The sequence below is a fragment of the Ostrinia nubilalis genome, chromosome 7 (genome assembly GCF_963855985.1).
Source record: "Ostrinia nubilalis chromosome 7, ilOstNubi1.1, whole genome shotgun sequence".
Classification (NCBI taxonomy): domain Eukaryota; kingdom Metazoa; phylum Arthropoda; class Insecta; order Lepidoptera; family Crambidae; genus Ostrinia; species Ostrinia nubilalis.
The window spans coordinates 11329844-11351484 of record NC_087094.1 but is presented as its reverse complement, the minus strand read 5'-3'; the positions used below and the strand labels follow the sequence as shown (position 1 = coordinate 11351484).

The window sequence follows — 21641 nt, the reverse complement described above, 5'->3', positions numbered from 1 at the left end:
TAGTATGCATTCTGTATAGACAGTGGGTCTTGATTCGTGTCATGACCTGCTGCTGCAGCCAGGATTGTCTTCTCACGAGGGCACTCCTCAACGGCTAACAGCCCCGTTGTAATACTTTATAAATATTATTTCGTGATATATAACAATAAATATTGATTATATAATTTACTGAATGGTTTTATTTATAAATCTTTATTATAAATTAATAAAAATAAAGGATTTAATTCTACTGTTCCGTGTCTTATTTCCTAAATGAACATCCTATATACATGCACAGATCTGCGCCAAAGCATACAGGCGTATACTTGCTATGCCCAGATCTGAGACAAAGCAAATAGGCAGCTACAAAAGGACGCCATCTTGGATTAGATCTGAGACTAAGCAGATGAGCACTGCAGACAAGGCACGCACACATGCACACAAAATCTAAATAAAACCTGATAATATTTAACCGTTTTTCAATAATATTGTCTATGAAAGGTATAGTAGTGTAATATATGGTAGGAAAGGTTATTTTTCAAGCTTGCCACACAATCTACATACTACAGCATAGACTTGAACAACACAGAGAAAAAAATATTCGAAGAAAGGTAGTGTCAAAATGCCTCCTCTTCAGTTTTTAGACTGTTTTGCTATATAAATGCAATAATTAAGCACATGTTATATATTTTATACAGAAATCAATGTATAATTACGAATCTAAAAGCCTCTACGCGGTCTAGTTTTGACAAAAATACGTTCAAATAAAAGTCCAAAGTACAGTGTTGTGAAATGCAAAATGGTGAAATTGTAGATCTTTTTTGTCATTTTCAAAGTGATATTTATAGGTCTTCTACTGTAAGAAATCGGTAACTGTTTTGGACAATGAATTCCTCAGACGTTTCAGTATGTAAAAACATAAAGTGAAACAAAAATTGGTTAGCAGAGTTTATTGAAAATCGTTCATGTTTGGTAATAAGTGAAATTTTGACAGCAACTCTGTGTTCAAGGGTCTGTGGAAAATAAATAAAAGACATTTTATGATTAGCATACATGGCATAAGATTCGTTATTTATTTAGGATTAAGAAACACCAATCAGTTTAGTGTGTGCCTAACAATTATTTTGAACAATTTGAATATTTCGACAACACTGCGCGCGCGCTCGATTGCCGGCGCGAAACCTTAGCAGTTGGGGGGTGCAGTTTTGCGCGGCTCAATAGCACACCAAAGGTTAATAATTGAACGAATGAACGAACATAAACATCGGATATTGTCAAGAATTAGCTGTCAGCTGTCAACAAATTAGCTCTCCGTCGTAGCTCTCCGCAGTAGTTCTTATCTCAAGCAGCGCTTCTCTAAAACCAAAGATTGTATAACATTTTATGAACTAATCATGTCAAGTCAAGAGCAAGACCAATATACTCTGTGGTGAATAAACAGCATCTGGCCGAATGGATCTATGTTCAAAGCCGCAAAACTTTTCTTCTATTAAAAAAACAGATCATCTGTCAATTCTGTCATTGATATGACGTTTTGAAAACGTCAAATGACAATCGCTTGTATCTGAAATATTTGCAAAATTTAATTAATTTTAAATAATTACAGCCCTAAAATGGCTTCAGTAGCTTTAAAGGGCCATTTTGCTACTAAAGCACTTCGTAAGTTCTATAAATAATTTTCCTTACTAGTCTTACAAAACACCAAAATATCTCTTACATAATTTGTTTCTTTACATTGATCACCACTCTTGTGTATTAAACTTTTAAAATAATCGATATCAACCTTCTATTACGTTGTGTTTAACGATGGAATGCAACGTAGAAAACATCCTATGTTTTAGCTAAAAGCGGTTCACTGGGCGTTGTTTACATCAAGTCGGCGCAGTACAGCTCAGATGGCAAGCCTAACCTGGCTGCATACAAGCGCGGTACTGGCGGCCGTAGCAGCTTTAACGGCATTGTCGCCACCGTGTTTGGATGCACAGGCTTCGTAGGTCGCTATGTCTGCAACAAATTGGGGAAGATAGGCACACAGGTAATATTTATGTTTAATACTTGATCAACTGGTACTGTATTCATGTATCAAATTGCGTTGCTAATACACAGACAAAATTAAATTAGAAAACTATTTAAAATATTTTACAGATGGTACTTCCATACCGCTCTGACTTTTATGATGCTCAACGCTTGAAAGTCTGTGGAGACCTTGGACAAGTACTGTTCACACCATTCGACATACGTGATGAGGAGTCAATAGCCAAAGCAGTTCGCTACTCAAATGTAGTCATCAACCTGATTGGAAGGGACTATGAAACCAAAAACTTTAAGTACTCAGATGTGCATGTTGACGGTGCCCGTCGTATTGCAAGGTCAGTAATTTCAGGAAAACATAAGTTTTAAATTATTAAGTACTATTTAATTACTGCAATACTATACTATACATATACTATTCATTATGTGTTTCTAATACTATTGTATTCCAATTACAGGATTTGCCGTGAAATGGGAGTGGAAAGGTTCATCCACCTGTCCTACCTAAATGCATCTGAGAACCCAAAACCTCTAGTTCTGCGAAAACCATCAATGTTCAAGATCACCAAGTTCCAGGGAGAGCAGGCTGTGAAGGAGGAGTTCCCGACTGCCACCATCATCCGTGCTTCCGATATTTATGGCTCTGAAGACAGGTTTTTGAGGTTTGTAATAGATACTTTCCAATTACTTATTTGCTACAATGTGCATTAGCACTTGTTTATCTTTTATTAGAATAGATCTTAAATCTTGATAATTGATTTTGTAACTATTGTTAAATATCCATGTAGTTAGCAGGAGTCCTTTATTTCATGCTTTGAAATTCATTAGTCCTCTCCCTAAATAAATCTTTCCTGTCCTGAAGGAATTATTTTTATCAAATTTTGTTTCTGTTAAAACAAACTTACATATTATAACTAACAAAAGTACTGTTCATCATCATTGCAGGGCCTTTGCATCCCAATGGCGCGTCCACGGTCAGCTCCTGCCTCTGTACAAGAATGGAATGGCTACCATCAAGCAGCCAGTATTTGTTTCCGATGTAGCACAAGGCATTGTGAATGCAGCCCGTGACCCAGACACCAGATGCCAAACCTATCAAGCTGTTGGGTATGTATAATAACTAGACAAGTTTTCATTCATAAATAATGTTCATGATGTGCCTGATCAACCTGCTTTTACTACTATCTGAAGCATACTTTTGCTTCTGCTTGAGTTTGTATTAATTTGCAAATGGAAATATTGGTACTTAAAGTACTTATCATACAGACCTATTAAAATCATTGCCCAATTTCTAATGCAACATAATTAATTACACTTTAAAGTGCTTGGCCAAACTGCTCACGGCGCCGGCGCGGGCGCTACTATGGACACTTGGAAATTGGAAATTTTAGTACGCGCTGCGCCCGCGTGTGCTTTCTGGCCAAGCACGTATCGTATGGAAGGTCTTAAATTCTTAATTCATTATAAGGTGAAAATTTATTATACCTACATGTTTTAACCATTATTTTTCGATTATTTACAGGCCTGACAGGTACCTATTGGCAGATATGGTAGACTGGTTCTTCAAACTGATGCGTAAAGACGAAAGCTGGGGCTACCGGCGCTACGACATGAAATACGACCCATTGTTCCCCCTGAAGATCGCGTTGGTCAACATGATATCGCCGGCGTATCCATTCGGCAACTTGCACTGGGAATCAATTGAGAGAGTATGTATTAGCAGGCCTGTTCATCTCCGCGAGTTTACATCGAAAACAAAACACGCATGATGGCCCACCTACAGGATACTATTCGATAAGGCCTCACATACGAGCGAACATTGACTCACGCACGCGTATTCTTGTATATGATGGAAGATAATAAAGAAAATGGTGTACTAAATATTGTGCAGTATTTAACTGCCTACATAATAATAAAAACACAGAATTTACTTTTTTAAGTTGCCTCAAGACACTGAGAGGTAAATAAGTAGTTAATATTATTCATGATAATTCATGCTAAATCATGTATTTCCTCCGCCATTTTCCGCAGTTTGGCACCTCACGTCACATCATTTTACCGAAGTCAGCCCTATAGCTTCGGCGCAGTGCCGATCACTGACGTTTGTCAACAAAATGGTGCTTGACTCTTGAGACAGGCTAAATTACACCATATTGTTAATGACATTGAGCATACATTTTTTTAAATACCTTCGCGAAGTAAAACTTCTGTATAGATGACCCACGCTGAACTGTCCCACCAAACTCAATGACAGGGGGGCGCTACCATCGTTCAACTATATGGTTTCCAACATGGCAAAAATCTGAACCAGCGATCCGGTATTGACGGTGGCGCCCCACTGTCAATGTCATCGACAGGACAGTCCAGTATTTTGGAACTATACGTAGTACTTATTACTATTCTGTGGTATTAGTAAGATTTGTCTAAAGCAGCAACATACTTACGCGCGAGCGATAAGGATGATTAGCTTGGGGTCATTGGACAAAATTCTACGTGCTTACGGACCAGGCTTTATAGTATAATTATTTTAAAATTTTATTTTTTTATAACACATGAACTTTAATGTTGTTATTAAAATAGCGTTTTTTTTTTTAAATTATTTCTAATTATTTTGTTATTGCACAAATTACTAATAGTCCCGTTAGCCCCTCATACTAAGCTAAATAGGCTTGTGTCACGAGTGAGCTCACCACAATAGTCGAGCGGCGGCGGGGACCGAACCCGCGTTCCCCGAATCACGAGTCGGCCAGTCCGATCCTTTCACCGTTTCGGCTATCGTGGCTTCAAATTATTTTTTTAATATCTGAAATTTCGTATTTTACTAACATTTCAGGAAGCCACCACAGACGTGACGCAGAACGGCGTACCAACTTTGCTGGACTTGGGCGTGTGTCTCACGCGCATGGAAGACCAAGTGCCGTGGGAACTGAAACCTTTCCGCGCCTACCAGTACTACATGGATAAGCTCGGAGAATTCCCCAAGCCCGACCCTCCCCAACCTCAGCCATGCTAAACACCTATTATACGTTTAGAATGCCTACTAGGCGCATCAATCCAAGTAATTAGAAATCACTGCTGGAATAGAAATCATTTAATAAATTATTTTGATTGTTTTCTTGATGTTTTGTTTTATGAAATAAAATAGTTTCTCAGACTGTAAAAATGTGATGTGGGTCATCATGTACATACGACTTTCTCTGCCCTTTCTAGATGGGCATGGCCTACTCACTAAAAACTTGACGGTCTTCTTCAGTCTTTTCTAGTCATTCTTTCGCGGCTCCGCCCCCATACCGGGTCTAGTCGGGTGTAACACGTAATGGAATGTATTGTGTAATGGAATGAAATGGAAATTGTATGGGCAGCACTTTACATGTAATGCTCGTAGTGCCGTCCACGCGTAGAATTCGTGTTACATTACACATCACACACCAGTCTAGACCCGGCTATAGAGCTAGTATCTGTTGCAACTAGCATAAAATAAATTAGTTTTGTGACTTATTGCCAACAACATTAGGTAAGGTGTTGAAGTGGATTAATGTAATGTACTAGACTCGGACTCAGATATGATTTAGGTATTCGGATAATTAACAACTGTGTATTGTTATGACCAGACGTTTGGGACTATACTGGTAATAATCATTTGTGTACCTATCAAATTTATTAGTGCTGTAGTGTGTGCCATATGGTAGATGACTGATGATTATTGATCCAAGAGCTTATTTAACCCCCCTTTTAGAGCACTGGCATACAGAAAAATCAGTAAAATTCCATACAAAAACACCGGTTAACATTAATTATTACAGTTAAAGTAAGATGGTGCAACCCAGCCTAAGTTTTGTTTTGTGTAGTGATAAAAAATAAAAGAAATATGTTAATACATATTTTTTATTAGCTTAAATTAAGGTGCAGGCCTGCCGCGTCCGTATCCTCCTCTCTGCAACAAAAAAAAGTTGGTATAAGTAAGATTCTTCAGCATACATTATATTAACAATAATATTGAATGTAAATGAACAGTACAACGAAATTGAATGAAATCTAGTTTAATGATTTGCAATGATTGACAAAATAGTATATAGTTCCAAAATACTGAACTGTCCTATGCATGACATTGACAGTGGGGCGCCACCGTCAATACCGGATCGCTGGTTCCGATTTTTGCCATGTTGGAAACCATATTGTTGAACGATGGTAGCGCCCCCCTGTCATTGAGTTTGGTGGGACAGTTCAGCGTGGGTCATCTATACTCACAAATTCGACTTCAGATGAGCCAGGGCCGACGTCAGCTTTCTTGTCATGAGCTCCTCCACCAGGGGCAGTAGGGGCGCGGCGGTACGCTGAGCGGTCTTCAGCCGAGCGGGCGGGGCCCTCGGGCCTGCCGACGGCTCCACGGCGGACGGTCTCTGTCCTCACGGAGCGTTTCAGTGTCGCTGGTACGATTTCAGGAGGCAGGTGCAGGAAGATTCTCAGGTATTCAATGCCCTCGTTGGTCAGGTACCTGAAATTACATATACATTTTGATATTAAATAGATTTCTTTAAATCTACATAATGCACATATCAAGACACGTTGCATTTAGCAGGAATAACGTACCAGCTGAGACACAAACGTAAATAAACACTGTCATGCATTAGTAATAGGTAGTATTTTGGTGCTTGTACCCTTTAGTATTGGTAGTTATTTTATTTTATACTTGCATCAAATAAATACTTTTACTTTCTTCTTTATAAAACAAAAGTTAATTTTCATGTGGTATTTTTGTATCACAGGCCTGTAATAGGTGCTCCTTCTTCAATAAAATAATGCTATTTTCTAATATTTCCCAAACAAAAATTAAATGAGTAGACTACCTATCAGCTAGTTTACATAAAATTGAGAATTGAACTTCGGTTACAACCAACAAAATTTGAATTCTATAAACACAGTACTATTTATGTAATTTATAATGAATTATATTGTGGTATTTATGAGGCAAGAGGCTAATTGCTAATGACAAGATTAAGACTAATGTATTTTACATAGAAACAACCTTAGAGTAAACAAATCTATGTAAGATGTAAATGATGAACTTTTTGTATTTAGTCAAATAAATATGTACATACCAGTAAAAATGCCTCCATGCAAACTGTTCCTTAACATAACCTCTGGATTTCAGGGACTGCATAGCTTTGATCACTTGGAGGTTAGGAATTTTCTCCAGATCAGGGTGTTTTGGAGCATGATAGTCTTTTTTAGCTACCATGACTCCCTCTTTGAAGAGGTACTCATAGATAGCAACACGATTTTGTTTTGGCATCAACATCTTGAGTCTGTACCTGAAAAACAACACGAAACTTGCACTTACAGGTTATACCAAAATTTTCAATACTATTACTTAAATATAGATTTTTCACAGTTCCACATAGAATTAAACATTAAATTATCTTGATATATGGTGGAATAATTACACGATTTGTAAGATAAATAAAGATTTCACTCGGATATGTACCTTTCGGCAACTTTGACAATAGAAAAGAAAGAAAACGTCAAAAACCAGTGATTGTAGTTTTGACAATTTCAATAGTGATGTGCCTAGCAGTGCCGGTAACTTGCACCGGTAGCAATAGGTTATTGGTTAACTATCTTAAAAAGTTACTTACTGAAGTTGGTTATGCGTTGATTGATACTATTGTTGCATTCGTACTTGGGAGTTCGAGTGGGAACCAGATTCGATTTTCGATTCGATCAAGTGCAAGTTCTCTAGGGGGCAAACGTCATTAAAAAAAAAACTAAATAAATGGCACAAATCAAGTCGACCTCAACGTGTATTGCCAACATCATCAAAAAAGAAGAAGAAAAAAAACAAAATGTCAATGTCATTCACGTTGCGTTTGCGTTGTCTGCTGTTTGCGTATATTTGGGCGAACTTAAAAACTTTATTGTTCTTCGATTTAATTCTATTACAATGTTTTAAAGAATCGACTCTAGCTTTAGGTTTTTAAAATAACTGACTATAAGCATTTGATATGGATTTCCAAAATAGACCGGGTGGCAAAACCGGTGGTGGTGGTGTGGCGTCATGGTCCGAAAGCAACAGGGACCGGCGCGAGAGGCTCCGCCAGCTTGCCTTGGAAACTATAGACCTAAATAAGGATCCCTATTTTATGAAAAATCATTTAGGTAAATATCCTTTAATCGTTCTACACTAATTTTAAATTTTCTATACCTCTTTGGTTATGATGTAGTATCACTGTTGATTTTGTACTTTAGGTATTTGTGGTCCACATTAAAGTGATACACATTGAATAATTGAATCTTTTATGAATATAGAAAGATATAACTACGCATATTTTACAAATGTTTTTTTCACAGGCTCATATGAATGTAAACTTTGTCTGACACTCCACAACAATGAGGGCAGTTACTTGGCCCACACTCAGGGCAAGAAACATCAAGCCAACCTCGCGCGCAGGGCGGCCAAGGAGGCCAAGGAAGCTCCTCAGCAACTGGCCCCTGAAAAGCCAAGGATAGAACCCAAGAAGTTTGTTAAAATTGGAAGGCCCGGTTACAGAGTTACTAAACAAAAAGACCCGGAAAATGGACAACAAAGCTTACTCTTTCAAGTTGACTACCCAGGTAACAATTAATTTAATTACCCAATATGAAAATCATGTTTGATAATTGAAAATAGTTTTGATGATATATTAATTTAATGGAATACTCTAATTGTAAACTAGTATCACTTCAGGTTTTCCGAAACTACCTTTTGAGGATTCAGAAACATAGTAAAATAACCATAACTTGATTACTTTGTCATGTTTTTATCATAAGGCATATCATAAGTGTAGTGTATGAAAAAGTGTACAATATACCAATTTGTTTTTTAGAAATTGCTGAAGGTGTGCAGCCAAGGCATCGTTTCATGTCAGCTTATGAACAAAAAATCGAACCTCCAGACCGCAGATGGCAATACTTGCTCTTTGCTGCTGAGCCGTATGAAACAATCGCATTCAAGGTGCCAAGCAGAGAAGTGGAGAAGCATGATTCAAAGTTTTGGACTCACTGGAACAAGGATACGAAGCAGTTTTTCTTGCAGTTTGCGTTTAAAATAGAACCGTTACGCATGCCTCCCCCACCACCTAAGATGTGGGAGGGTCACGGCATGCGGCTGCCGCCCCCTCCTGGGGCGCCCATGATGGGTGTGCCGCCGCCTCCCCCCTTATTACCAGTACCCCCACCCCCACCTTCAATGTAGTTAAGTGAGTGTAAGGTAAAAATAAATCTTATAATAAAAGGAATATTTTTTTACTTCATCATTTCTTCTTTCATATCATAAAATTCTCACAATCATCTGTTTGTAATAAATAGTAGTTTCGTAATTTGGATTAGATTGAAAGTTTGAACTTTCTATGATAAATGAAAATTAACCAAAAACATATTGTGTAGTTAACATCGAGAAGTATGTTGATTTAATAAGATAGAGATAGAGACTAAATACATACATAGAGTAACTTTGTAATAGGAAGTTAGATAGATGCAAATTCACCTACCACAAAAATGTGGGTTATTGTGAAAAATAATGATATTCCTATTTAGCGCCATCTAGTTATAAGAAGCAAGTAGCTAGAATCGAACCCGCGACCTTTGGCTTATGGTTATGTGACGGATGGCACTTAAATCACATAAAATAGAAGCAATAATTTATTTATGACGATGTATGATACATTTTCTCACCTAAACGTTTATCTGAGTTAACTAAAATTATGAAAGCAGCTGCTGAATTTTATAATAGTTTTACAGGACAACAGTAGAATGATTGTCATACGCAGTGAAACGGAACGCAGTTGTTGACTTTTTGTAACGGTCGTTTTGCCTCCCTATTCAATGGTTCGTTATTTTCAACACAATGAATACAATGAATGGTGTGTATTATTATTAACAATAATCGCCCTTCTTGTAACGTCGGGATTGAAGCGACCGTCAAAAAAAATCATTTTCGCGCGCGATTTCATAGGAGAACGCTGTGCTTGTTCATCAAAAATACTTTTAGTTAGACGTTAATTAGAGCGTATGTTTTTATTTTAAAAATATTTAATTTATAGTTAATTTGATCATGTTCTCGAAAGCTAAACGTTTTGAACCAGTGGGTAAGTTATTTTTCTGTTGTTTTTCTATAATCAGCTGGGCTACTATTTTTCTTTGATCGACCCTTAGATTAATAAAGCGATCGACCGTTAGTTAGTTATTTTTATTGTTTAGAAATTTTTTGGATATCAAAATTCTAAAAATAATATCAACTTTATAACCGTTTGAATAATAGCTACATCAAAAAGATAAACATAACTATCCTTTTTTCAGCTGTACCCAAAACCCAAAATAAACCAAAGATCCAAGAAAATGAAAACCAAACAAAATGTATTGCCAAAACACAACCAGTAGCCTCAAAAGTAAAGAAGAATCCTCCACTTAGCACTTTATCAACTAAAACCAACACGGACACCAGATCTCTATGCAGTTCTACCCCCAGCGTTAAATCATTTGTTACGGTAAGTTTTTATTATTTATTTCTTTATTATTTTTTTATTAATGACTAGCGTTTGCTTCACCAAACCATACTTGTTGACCAGTACTCCCATAAAGCTAATATTGATCCAAGATTAATTATGGAAATTTAAGGGATAAATACTTGATATAAATTTTAACATAATAATTAAGCCAGTTCTTGAGATAATGAGTCATAATATCAAATTATTTATGTATGTTACCATTATTTTCCAGCCAAAACCAGTAAAATCCCATACAGCTTCAAAAGTTACAAGTAGCCTCAAAAAGCAAAATCCGACTAAAAATGGGAATGAGAAAAAACAAATCAACAAAATCAGTGATGATGTTGTTAAAGCTCAAGAAGTCGAAATCAGGTAAGAAGAATCTTAATAATCATTTACTATTTTAAAGTTGTTATTACATTAGTGAACTTATTTATTTTTAATTTTCAGAAACAAAAATCATACCATATTGGAACACAATAAACACATTGAAGAACTGAAAACTGAAATAGCCCGACTCCAAGCTCAAATTAATTCTACCAAAAATCCAGTCAATAATATTACAACTAAATTGGAAGACATGCACTTGGAAAAATCTGACAATAAATCAGATGGTAATAAGGAATTTAGCAGAGATGTTGAAAATTTCAAGAAAACTATATTAGAATTGGAATTACAATGCGATAAATTGGAACAAGAAGTAAGTAACAAGCAAGTAGAATTATCGTCTCTGGAAGAGGTAATTACTATCAGAGACAGTTTGTGCAAAGATTTGCAAGAAAAGCTGACTAACATGGAATCAAATCTAGAGGAAACACGCCAAAGGCTGGAAATGGTAAAGGGGCATCATGCACTTGCACTTGAAGCTAATGAAAGTATTCGCCGGGAATATAAAGTAGAACTAGAAACTTTAAAAACTAAAGCGGAGGAAGAAAAACAAGTGATTATAAATAAACACAAAATCGATCAAGAAAGAATCAAGTACGAATACAATGATTTAATAGATTCAATCAAGACACAATTAGTAAAAGAAAAAACTGAAGAAATTCAGGACCTGCAAGATCAGTTAGAAGCCAAAGAACGTGAATTTGCGGCTAAACTAGAACAAATTAATGAAGCTGCTGAAGAAAAACTTAGGCTGTGTGAGATACAATTTGAAGAACGCACCCGCAATATCCAAGATCATTGGGCGAAGCAGCAAAGTAAAATACAGTATTTAGAAAAAGAAACCAGAGATTTGAAATATAGCCTTAATCATGCTGAAGAAGAAAATTTAATGCTACAGCAAAAATTAAGCAGTATTAAAAGTGAATATGACTGTTTGAAAACCGAAAAAGAGGACAAAATTAAAGAAATAAATGACTTGAAAGAAGAAATTAAAACTAAACACATTGACTTTGAAAATGAGATAAATAAATTGACTGTTGAAATCGATAAGGCTGCAAAAGAGAAAAGTAGATTTGAAATGTCGCTCTCAGTAACCAGGGATATTGTACAAGTTCTAACAATGCGGCTGAGGGAGTCTGACAACGAATTGGAACATTTAGAAAATACAGTTCAAACTCTCAATGATGCCAAAGATCAGCTTGAAAATGAGCTGGCACAATATAAAAACACTTTAAATAACACTGTATTAGAATGTAATGAATACAAAGAGGCTCTCGTTAATATCTTAAAATCCAAAGCAGCCCTAGCCAAAGAACACAACCGTATCATGGAGCATAACGTGACTTTGATAGAGAGTTTACAGAATGTGGAGAAGGAAGCGTATCGCGAGCTTGGGTCTATCAAAAACGAACTGATCGAGGATGTGGAGCTCTTGAAAAAGGAGTCGAATTCTCAAATCCAGCAGCTTCGCGACGAGGTTTGTATTCTTTTATCTTCACCCGCGTTTACTGTTTGGAAACTGTCGGATCGGGAGTCGGTCTCCCTTTCTGATTGAGAAAATCTTACATAAGGTGGAGGTTGCTAATTCCTGCTCTTCTAAGGTCGGGTTTATACACGCGCGATAAACTTTTACGGTTATGGTTTGATGTAAAATGAGAACCGCGCGATTATCGCTATGTCAGAACCAACCTTATTCTGATCGGCTGTATCGATCGATATCCTATTCTGATTGGAACATTGTATTGTGAGTGCCTCCCCAAACCCGTTTGGCCAACGTGGGGAGTGTAGACCAAATCTTCCATTTGCCTCTGGTCGTGCTCTTGAAGTGAAGACTAATGCCTGTTCTCACCATCAATTCCTAATTTTTAAGTGACCCCTGAGTATTTCTCAAAAAAAATGTACATTTTGAAAAAAAAAAAGTGTGCTTTGAAACAGTTCAAAAGTTTTATATTTATAAATCATCACACAAAAAAAACACACACAATTTTGAAGGATGAATATTAATCTTTAAGATAACGAAGAATTATAGCTATAATCCTACTTATTACCAAATATTTAGATATTTTAAAAATAGTCCTTTTTTACCTTTCATACAAAAACCTGTTTGCCACCCTAGCTTTTTCATGTATTTTTGTTTCATAAAATGCGATACGTAACTAAATTATTATAAATTTCTTTGTATTATCGTTCTACAGTAATCGCAGTTTCTGTATCAAATTGATTTTCTATGGGGTGTCATAATGAATTGGCAATTTAAAGCAAAAAAACAAAATGAGTCGCTCTCATTTACTATTTCGTTATTTACTCTTTAGTTACGATTTATTTCTACTTTCCCATGGTTTCTGAACAATACCGTATTTATTTTACACGGACATCAATAGCTGCACTCTGAATGGCTGTTGGCCTGACGTCTCCGCCATTACATCTATCGCGAAAATTAGTGAAAACGTGTGTGTTTTGTGGGATTACTTTTTCGTAACAGGAAGTAAAATCAGCGATTTTATATAGAACGGTAAGTCTTCATTTAACCATTTTTTGTAATACGTGTGGTACGAACATTTAGTAAGCTTTTATATTTGCTGTAACAGCTTTTATCAAAAAAATACTTGTGTCTGATCTCATTTTGTCTAATATTTCGTTACGTTTTTTACGAATTTCGTTACGTTACGAAAAAGTACAACATAATGCTGAGTGTATACTGTTATTACCTGACTAAGCATAGTAATATTCACTACTTAATTTATTTCAAAAAATATAGAGCGTCAATAACAAAAGGATTGGATACTATCTGCTTTACAGAAGTGCCACCAGCAAAAAATAATCAAATCATTTAGATTACGTTTTTATGTGATTACTTCTTTTGTTTTTTTAGGAATGCCGCCAAAAACCAATGCCGAAAGGCAAAAAGCTTACAGAGAACGACTCAAAATGGATAAACATGATGGAACAAAAATAATTTTATTAAAATAGTATGAATGATTACTCCCTTATTTTATTTCCAACCCCTTAATATTACCCCGTATTTGGGTGCATACTTACAAATATTTCGAATTGAATAAATGAAGAGCATTCACAATATTTCGCCAATGTATAACAAGCCTTATGGCCTTACTATTTCGTTACTACCGTTTCGTTACGTACATTTTTTTTGAGAAATACTCCCCTATGAAAATAAAATTCCTGTTATGTGCATAGGGGTCACCTAAAAGTTAAGGATTGATGGTGAAAACGGGTTTAAATGACCTGATGACGATGATTGTGACTAGGTGGAGAACAAGCGCCTGCTGTGCGAGCTGGCGACGGAGCACGCGGGGCAGGCGGCGGCGGCGGCGGAGCAGGCGCGCGCGCTGCTGGCGCACGCCGCCAACGAGGTGGCGCGTCTGGAGGCAGACAACCAGCGCTTCCAGAATCAGGTTTGTTTTTATTTAGTTTTAGCCAAGGCCAGTCTTTCCCAAAGTGGGTGATAACGGCCCCTTGTGGGCGCTGCAGGCTTAACCTTTGGCGTGCTATTGAGCCGCGCAAAACTGCACCCCCAACTGCTACGGTTTTCAAATGATGTTTCAAAATGACAAAGTAGTCTTGTCTTAGATCTGAGACATAGCAGTTGACAGAGGTTGCACAGATCTGAGACAAAGCACAGGAGAGTTTAAGGGGGGCGGTAAGAGACCCAGAAAAAAAATCGGGACGTTGTGTTGAGGCTTGGGAGGCGTCATTTACTAGGAGGACTCTTAGACACCGACTGAGCACTCGACACTCGACTACAAATGGGGGCGCTAAAAAGAATTTATTCTCAAAGCGGGCAGTAGACAAAATAAGTTTGGGAACCGCTGGCCTAGGCGCAGACCATCGATTTTTCATCGGCCGCTAGTTTAGTCGGGCAGTTGATCAGTACGGGCATGTATGGAAGTGGCGCGCACTTCCGAAGTGCGCACATTACACCGATTTGATTTGGCCGATTCTTCATACAAATTAAAATCGGGCACAACTATCGGCCAACTAAACATCGGTGGTCTACGCCTAGTCTTCTAGTCGTCAGTCTAGATCTGGATGGATCATTTATTTATTTATTTATTTATTTGGGTAAAAAAACAGTATTGAAGTACAGTAGCAAATAAATAGTAATAATATACCAATATTATCTAAATTCAACACCAGCATCATTTACCACAGTTTAGATAAAACAGTTAATTAAACTTGTGTTGAGAGTGGTCGTAGTAAACACTTATTACGTAGGTACAGGCGGTAGCACATCGAAGGAGACACTGTGGCATCTTCTGCGGCTGTCTAAATGCCATTTTGCGGCAAAAATCGCATGTAGACAACCACATCCATCATACCAACAAATATTTAAATGATATTCTGCAACAAAAGTGTATAGTCCGATGTGCCATCGCACTGACTGCATTTTTGATTTTTTTTTTTCTTTAATATTAATTTAAGTATTTAGGTTAGTAACAACAGAGTGTAGGCATATTAACAGATTCAGGTAAGTATAGTGAGAATTATTTAGTACCTAGTTATTTAATTTTTAGCGTTAAGAGTCGCATCTCAAACTAATTTGAAAATTATAAATAACTAGAAAAAATCGAACCGCCCAATCGTGGGTTCAATTCCCGCCCTAGGCAGCTCGACTCCCTCAAGCCATTCACAATATTTAGTACCTAATCGTATAATTTTCAATTAATTAATTAATATCGAGGTCCGACCATGCTGTGACACAGGTACGTTCATTTATAGTTCCTGCAACCCACGAAGGCGGGCGAGCCTGACCCGTGCGTGCACGCGTACATGAACTTGTCGATAATGTGATGTCTATCAACACTTTTGAAACGAGTCACCACACATGTAAAGCCCACCCGCCCCCGCGAATCGCAACAACCTTATTTAGGATTAACTAATAATATCAGTTTCACGATTTGACACATAAGTTATGTTTCGAAAGTTGCAAAGCAATATAAAGACATTACGATTAGTCAGTCAGTCAGCGCCACGAAGCGTTTCTATTAGAAGTTTTTTGAATTTACTAGGCCTCTCTGCCATTATGTCAATAGTGTTAAAGAGTAGATTATATGTGTGAACAAGTCGATACAATGGTGAGCGCTTACCCGCGTTAGTGCGGCACCAAGTGGTTGCAAATAATTTACATGGGTTTCGGCAGTGAGCCCTTGTAGGAACTCTGTAATACAATTTGTCTATGATAGGAATACAGTCGTATCTATTATGGCACAGGTCGTACAATAACATGGCACCTAGCTGCTTGCGTCTGTCTGTGAGCCTTAGGAGTTTGTATCTATCAATGAGCTGAACATATGGTAGTCTACCGCGGCGGCAACGGAAGTGCATTGCACGTAAAAATTTTTTTTGAACCATTTCCAGAGCGTCAACATATTTATGGTAAAACGGGTCCCAAATGGATACCGCGTATTCAAGTTGGGATCTAATTAGAGCGTTGTAAAGGCACAAAAAGGTTGTAGGTTGCAAAAATTGTGTGCTTGAGCGCATAACAAAGCCATACATCTTCAATGATTTATTAATTATATTATCTACATGTAGGTCGAGATGGAGTTTACTGTCTAGTGTTACTCCTAAGTCCCTGATGGAATTAACAACATCAAGAGTAACACCTGTTAGATTGTATGCATAGTTGCTAACTTGTTTCTTTTTAGTGAAAATTATTACTTTACATTTGTTAATACTGAGGCTAAGTTTGTTGTTTACACAATAGTGAGAAAAGCGATTCAAATCAGATTGAAATTTAATGTGATCATTATAGTTTTCTATAATATGGAAAATTTTTAGATCATCTGCATACAACAGGAAGTCGCAAAATTCAAAACAGTGATCTATGTCATTTAAGAATAATGTAAAGAGAAGTGGGCCTAAAATAGAGCCCTGGGGGACGCCAGAGCTTATATTCACAAAATCAGACTCGTAGCCACCTATAACCACCTTTTGTGTGCGATTTGTTATATATGACTTAAACCAGCGCCATAGATTACCGCGAATACCATTATAAGCAATCTTATCCAGTAGCAATTTATGGTCCACCCTGTCGAATGCCTTCCGAAAGTCTGTGTAGACACTATCAGTTTGCTTGTTATTATCCATACTTTCAAATAGATATGTTGTATATATTAATAAATTTGTAGTAGTAGATCGACCTCTAATAAAACCGTGTTGTTGTGGTATTATAATATTATGCAAGGATGGATAAATTATGTTATGAACTAACCTCTCGAAAAGCTTCGACAGAGTGGCCAAAATGGATATGGGCCGATAGTTTTCAACGTCACTTTTATTCCCGCTCTTAAAGACAGGGACTATACGCGCGGCTTTCCAGATGACAGGGAAAACACCCTCGCGCAAGCATAAGTTAAAGATGTAGTGTACTGGCTGAGAGATGGTCAAAGCAGTAGATTTAAGAAAGACCGGCGGTATGTTGTCAACTCCCGCGCCCTTTGTGATGTCTAAAATACGAAGTTCTTTCAGTACTAGTTCTTCCGGGATGAATATATTACTAATGGTCAGATCCGATGTAATGTTGTTGTCATAAATATTGCTTATGTCATAACTATCTGTAACACACGATGGTTCAAAAACTGATTTAAAAAAAGATGAAAACAGGTGACATATTTTCTGGGGATTGTCAGCAGTAGAACCACCATATGCCACCCTATCGGGAATGTCAGATGTTCTTTTCCTATTCTTAACATATCTCCAGAAGTATTTCATATTGTCATGGATACTATTTTCAACTGACTTCATATATTCTGTGTAACATTTATGTGACTCTTTTTTGAATCTAGATCTGTATAAGGCAAACGTCTCGTAGTCTGATATGTTATGGTATTTTTTCCATTTGATCCAAGCGCTATTCTTATTTTTAAAGATGTGTACTAGCGCTGGGGAGAACCAAATTGGAAAATTAGATGACTTTATTGTTTTAGTAGGAACATGGTCCTTAATTATGTGATAAATTTTTTCATAAAATGTCGAGACCGCACTTTCTGCATTTTTATCCGAGAATAAGCCGTTCCAATCTACATTAGAAATATCTTTATTAATCAATTCATAATTAGCTTTAATATAATTAAATTGTATACTTGATTTTTTGGAGATTGTTGAGATGTTACTATTTATAGGCAACATTACATAAAAAGGAGGATGATTTTCATCCGGTTGTACTAATGGTAATGACACACTTGTAGCATGCGAGTTACTAATATTAGATATGAATAAGTCCAGTATTCTATTTCTTGAGTTCCTGTATTTATTAATTTGGTAGCCGTTCAAAGTTGACATAAGATTTATTAAATATTTATTTGGTAAGCAATAATTACTGTAAATAATAGGTTCCAAGTATGTTCCACAGTCTCGCCACTCCAGTGTTGGTAAATTATAATCGCCCGTAATGATGAATTCATTTACGTCTGAGCTTTCTAATATTTGAGAGATAAAATTGAAGTGTGATAGATATACATCCGAGCTCAGATTAGGTGGGATGTATGCGGCACTAAGAACACAACAGTAGTTGCGCGTCCGCAACTCGATAAGTACGTGATCAACTAGGGGCGAGCGCGCCCCGGACGCGGCGGCGGCGGCGCGGGCGCAGGGCGTCGCGGCGAGCTCGCGGCGCACCGCCACCAGCACACCGCCGCCGTCGCGCCTACCACTACCAGCTCGGTCTCTGTCATGTCGAAATACTCTATAACGTTTGTCCATAAATTCCTCATCGGAAATATCCTCATGCAACCAGGTCTCTGTTAAAACAATGATGTCATAGTTATGAGATAATATATTATTATAAAGCGTGTGCAATTTCGTCCTTATGCCTCGGCAGTTTTGGTAAAAAACTGATAATGCGTGTCTATTCATCTATAAGAGGCGAATAATTTAAAATGATTTTATTTACACTGTATTGTGTATTACAAAAATAATATAGCACATGTTTTGTATTAAAGTTAAATAGTAAGCATTGTGGTTTATTTAATTCTACAACAAGTACAGATAAAATTAAGATCATTTTTGAGTGTGCCCATAGAGAATGTAACTTATAGGCGTTATAAAAAAATATTGCACTATATGGTAGTAGTAATAGCTGACTAATAAATTGTTTTAATGATTTAATAGCCCTTGTGATGTTATAACTATACATACCAAGTGACACTTGTTGCTCGACAGACAAAATTACTTTGTGCTTCCAGGAGCACGTCAAACCGTCAATCTGACAGAAAATCCACACCAAATAAAACCTAAGACTCACATCATCAGGCATCACAGCTGATGCCACACCTATGTCACAACATGAAGAAAGTAAACCTATTACTATATGCCTATTATTCTGATTAGTTACACTATAATTTTGTAAACAATTATTATGTTTGTACCAAGTTAAAATAGTAGATGTTATTAGGTATACTCGATAACTTAATAGACTTTTACTTGTTAAGAGAATTGAAAACCAGTCACTAAAATAATACTCATCACTTAAATTATAAAATGTCTTACTTTTTAAGGAAAATTGCGAAAGAGTTACTATAACAATGCATAGCATTTGATTTTTCAAATGTCTTACTTATTAGAAAAAAAGATAACCAACCATTATGATAAAACTTATCACTTAATTTTTGAAATGTCAGCCAAAGTACGTATGGCAATAACCGGGGAGGAGTCCGACTTTCGTACCAGGATAGTACCGTGCTTGACCCACACGTATTTGTATGCTTGTTTTCTAGCATTTTCCCTGCACTGGCGAAATAGCAGCTTGTTGTTGATTGTCAAATGCTCGTTCACATAGATTGTAGCCGGAGGCCCGCTTATAGACAGCTTCGATGAGTCCAAACCCTTGGTTGACCGGCACGCTGAGATGACATTATCGCGTAGCATTCTGTTAGTCAGTTTGACAATCACATTCTTCGGTCGTTTGATTTTTGAGTCGGCGTGCGGTACACGATGACTAGAAACAATGTCCGAGGCCCTTATAGGGCACGCAATGACACCGCCTAGACTTTCTGCGATGCTAATGAGGTTTTCACCTCGTCGCTCGGGTATGTTGCAGATTTCAAGATTGCACTGCCTGGCATTTTGTTCCATGGCTGTGAGCTTCTGTTCAAGTGCGTTCATCTGTGTCTCCAGGTGCTCAGAGACGGATAATTTGTCTTCTACTGATTTTAGTCGGCCGTCAAATACGTCCTGGCGCTCATGTGAGTAACTCAGAGATTTCTCCAAATCAGCTAGCCGAGAATTAGTTTCGTTTATTGATTTGGTTATGTTTACATTGTCGGCATTGAGTTTAGTCATGTTATTATTCAATTCTCCGAGTACAGATGAGATTTTATTCATCTCGGTGGACAAGGCAGAACTCACCGCAGACCCGATGCATTCAGTTATTTTGGTGTCCCAAATTGCAAGTTGATCATTGAATCTTTCCTCAAGATGAGTTATGTTGACATTAGAAGGTTGTTTACGTCTGCGGGCACTAATCCAGTCAACCTCTTCGCATTGTTCGTTATCAATCGATGTAGGTATATTGGTGTCCGAGGCGGAGAACTTGTTTGGTGGTGTGTGTTGTAACGCCATTGTGCTGGTGCGCAGCCTTTGAGTCCAGAGGTGTGAGAGAGCAAAAAAATATATTGCTGTCCTGTGACCTGGCGGTGAGGTGTGAGGTAACCCCGCTGTCACGACCGATAGATGCGGTGCGGGAGCGAGAGGGCCACAGGTCACTATTTATTGTCTCACTCAGTTTACTGACGTATTGATATCACACGTGCACACGAAAATGACACTAATCGATTTAGAAACTTTAGGTTAAATAAGGCGATAATTCCGTGAGAGTATTTACAGTAATTTGGTAAGAAGCGATAGCACCACCACTCCCAGCGCTAGCCAACGACGGAAATCATGGAGTTTGTCTTTTAGTTGGCCGATAGTTAGGTCGAGCTACTCAGTATGGACTATGAAAGTGTGTACATTGGATTGACAGATTCTTCATACAAATTAAGTCTAAGACGAGGGAGGTAGTAAAGTTAAAAATAATGTAGGAAGTATAGTATTATTCTATTCGTTGAGCATTAAATCTGTCATTGATGCCAAAAGTAGTGTATGTGGTTCTTTACTCTTTAGGCCTACGACTTCAAACTTCGATAATTAATTCCCATTAAACATCAATTTCATTAGACTGCAGACTACAGACTTTTTGTTGGCCTTTAATTTGGTCGGGATGTCTGTTAATCACCGATTTGATATTGTCCAATGTGATTATTGTTACTTAAAATAACAATTTATTCTCCCTTTTAGATTCAAGATCAACAGTCTCTCGTGGTGGAGTTGTCGCTGCTCCGTCAAGAAAATGAAGAATTGAGCATGACGGTGGCCAAACAATCTTCTATAATCGACAAGATGAAGAAGGATATGGATCAAGTTCAGGCCAAACCGAAATCCCCTTCAGTTTTGCGCAAATCTCTTAAAATCGGTAAAGAGAACGTCCAAACCGTTATTTCGCCGTTACGTGAACGTAATCATTAAGAATTTTTAAAGAAATGTTGAAATACTAAATTGTTTTTCGATTTGTTCATTTATTTATCATCGGTTATTTACATTAGGATTCTGTTTTATAAGTACGATGTTTCGATTGTATTTTAGACCTTATTTATTATTGTAATCCTGAAACCTGTTAAATTACTGTTTTTTTAAATGTATGTTAGTAACATAATAATAATATAA

The 21641-nt window shown here is 37.2% G+C and overlaps 4 protein-coding genes and 1 long non-coding RNA gene across 6 annotated transcripts; 4 read left to right on the top strand and 1 right to left on the bottom strand.

Moving 5' to 3' along the window:
* Positions 1-1496: 1496 nt before the first annotated feature.
* LOC135073314 (NADH dehydrogenase [ubiquinone] 1 alpha subcomplex subunit 9, mitochondrial) lies at positions 1497-5123 on the top strand. Its single transcript, XM_063967437.1, has 7 exons — positions 1497-1638; positions 1821-2014; positions 2125-2348; positions 2469-2672; positions 2956-3117; positions 3533-3719; positions 4844-5123. The coding sequence occupies exons 1-7, from the start codon at positions 1593-1595 to the stop codon at positions 5021-5023; spliced, it is 1197 nt and encodes a 398-aa protein (XP_063823507.1). The 5' UTR covers positions 1497-1592; the 3' UTR covers positions 5024-5123.
* A 758-nt stretch (positions 5124-5881) lies between these two features.
* On the bottom strand, positions 5882-7589 carry LOC135073316 (small ribosomal subunit protein eS10). 2 transcript variants are annotated; one of them, XM_063967439.1, is made up of 4 exons: positions 7496-7589; positions 7110-7322; positions 6259-6505; positions 5882-5944 (listed from the first exon to the last, which is right to left on the bottom strand). In XM_063967439.1, the coding sequence occupies exons 2-4, from the start codon at positions 7307-7309 to the stop codon at positions 5909-5911; spliced, it is 483 nt and encodes a 160-aa protein (XP_063823509.1). In that variant the 5' UTR covers positions 7310-7322; positions 7496-7589; the 3' UTR covers positions 5882-5908. The 2 variants fall into 2 exon arrangements, with proteins under 2 accessions (XP_063823509.1, XP_063823510.1); XM_063967440.1 differs by having other exon boundaries at positions 7455-7542.
* A 273-nt stretch (positions 7590-7862) lies between these two features.
* LOC135073315 (splicing factor 3A subunit 2) lies at positions 7863-9284 on the top strand. Its single transcript, XM_063967438.1, has 3 exons — positions 7863-8166; positions 8359-8622; positions 8874-9284. Exons 1-3 carry the CDS (start codon positions 8013-8015, stop codon positions 9239-9241), a joined length of 786 nt encoding a protein of 261 aa, XP_063823508.1. The 5' UTR covers positions 7863-8012; the 3' UTR covers positions 9242-9284.
* A 553-nt stretch (positions 9285-9837) lies between these two features.
* Positions 9838-21626, top strand: LOC135073313 (myosin-4-like). The gene is made up of 6 exons (XM_063967435.1): positions 9838-10133; positions 10345-10532; positions 10765-10904; positions 10983-12396; positions 14186-14332; positions 21216-21626. Exons 1-6 carry the CDS (start codon positions 10100-10102, stop codon positions 21441-21443), a joined length of 2151 nt encoding a protein of 716 aa, XP_063823505.1. The 5' UTR covers positions 9838-10099; the 3' UTR covers positions 21444-21626.
* On the top strand, positions 12801-13901 carry LOC135073633 (uncharacterized). Its single transcript, XR_010257668.1, has 2 exons — positions 12801-13431; positions 13792-13901. It is a non-coding gene; the product is annotated as an uncharacterized LOC135073633 (long non-coding RNA).
* Positions 21627-21641: the final 15 nt, after the last annotated feature.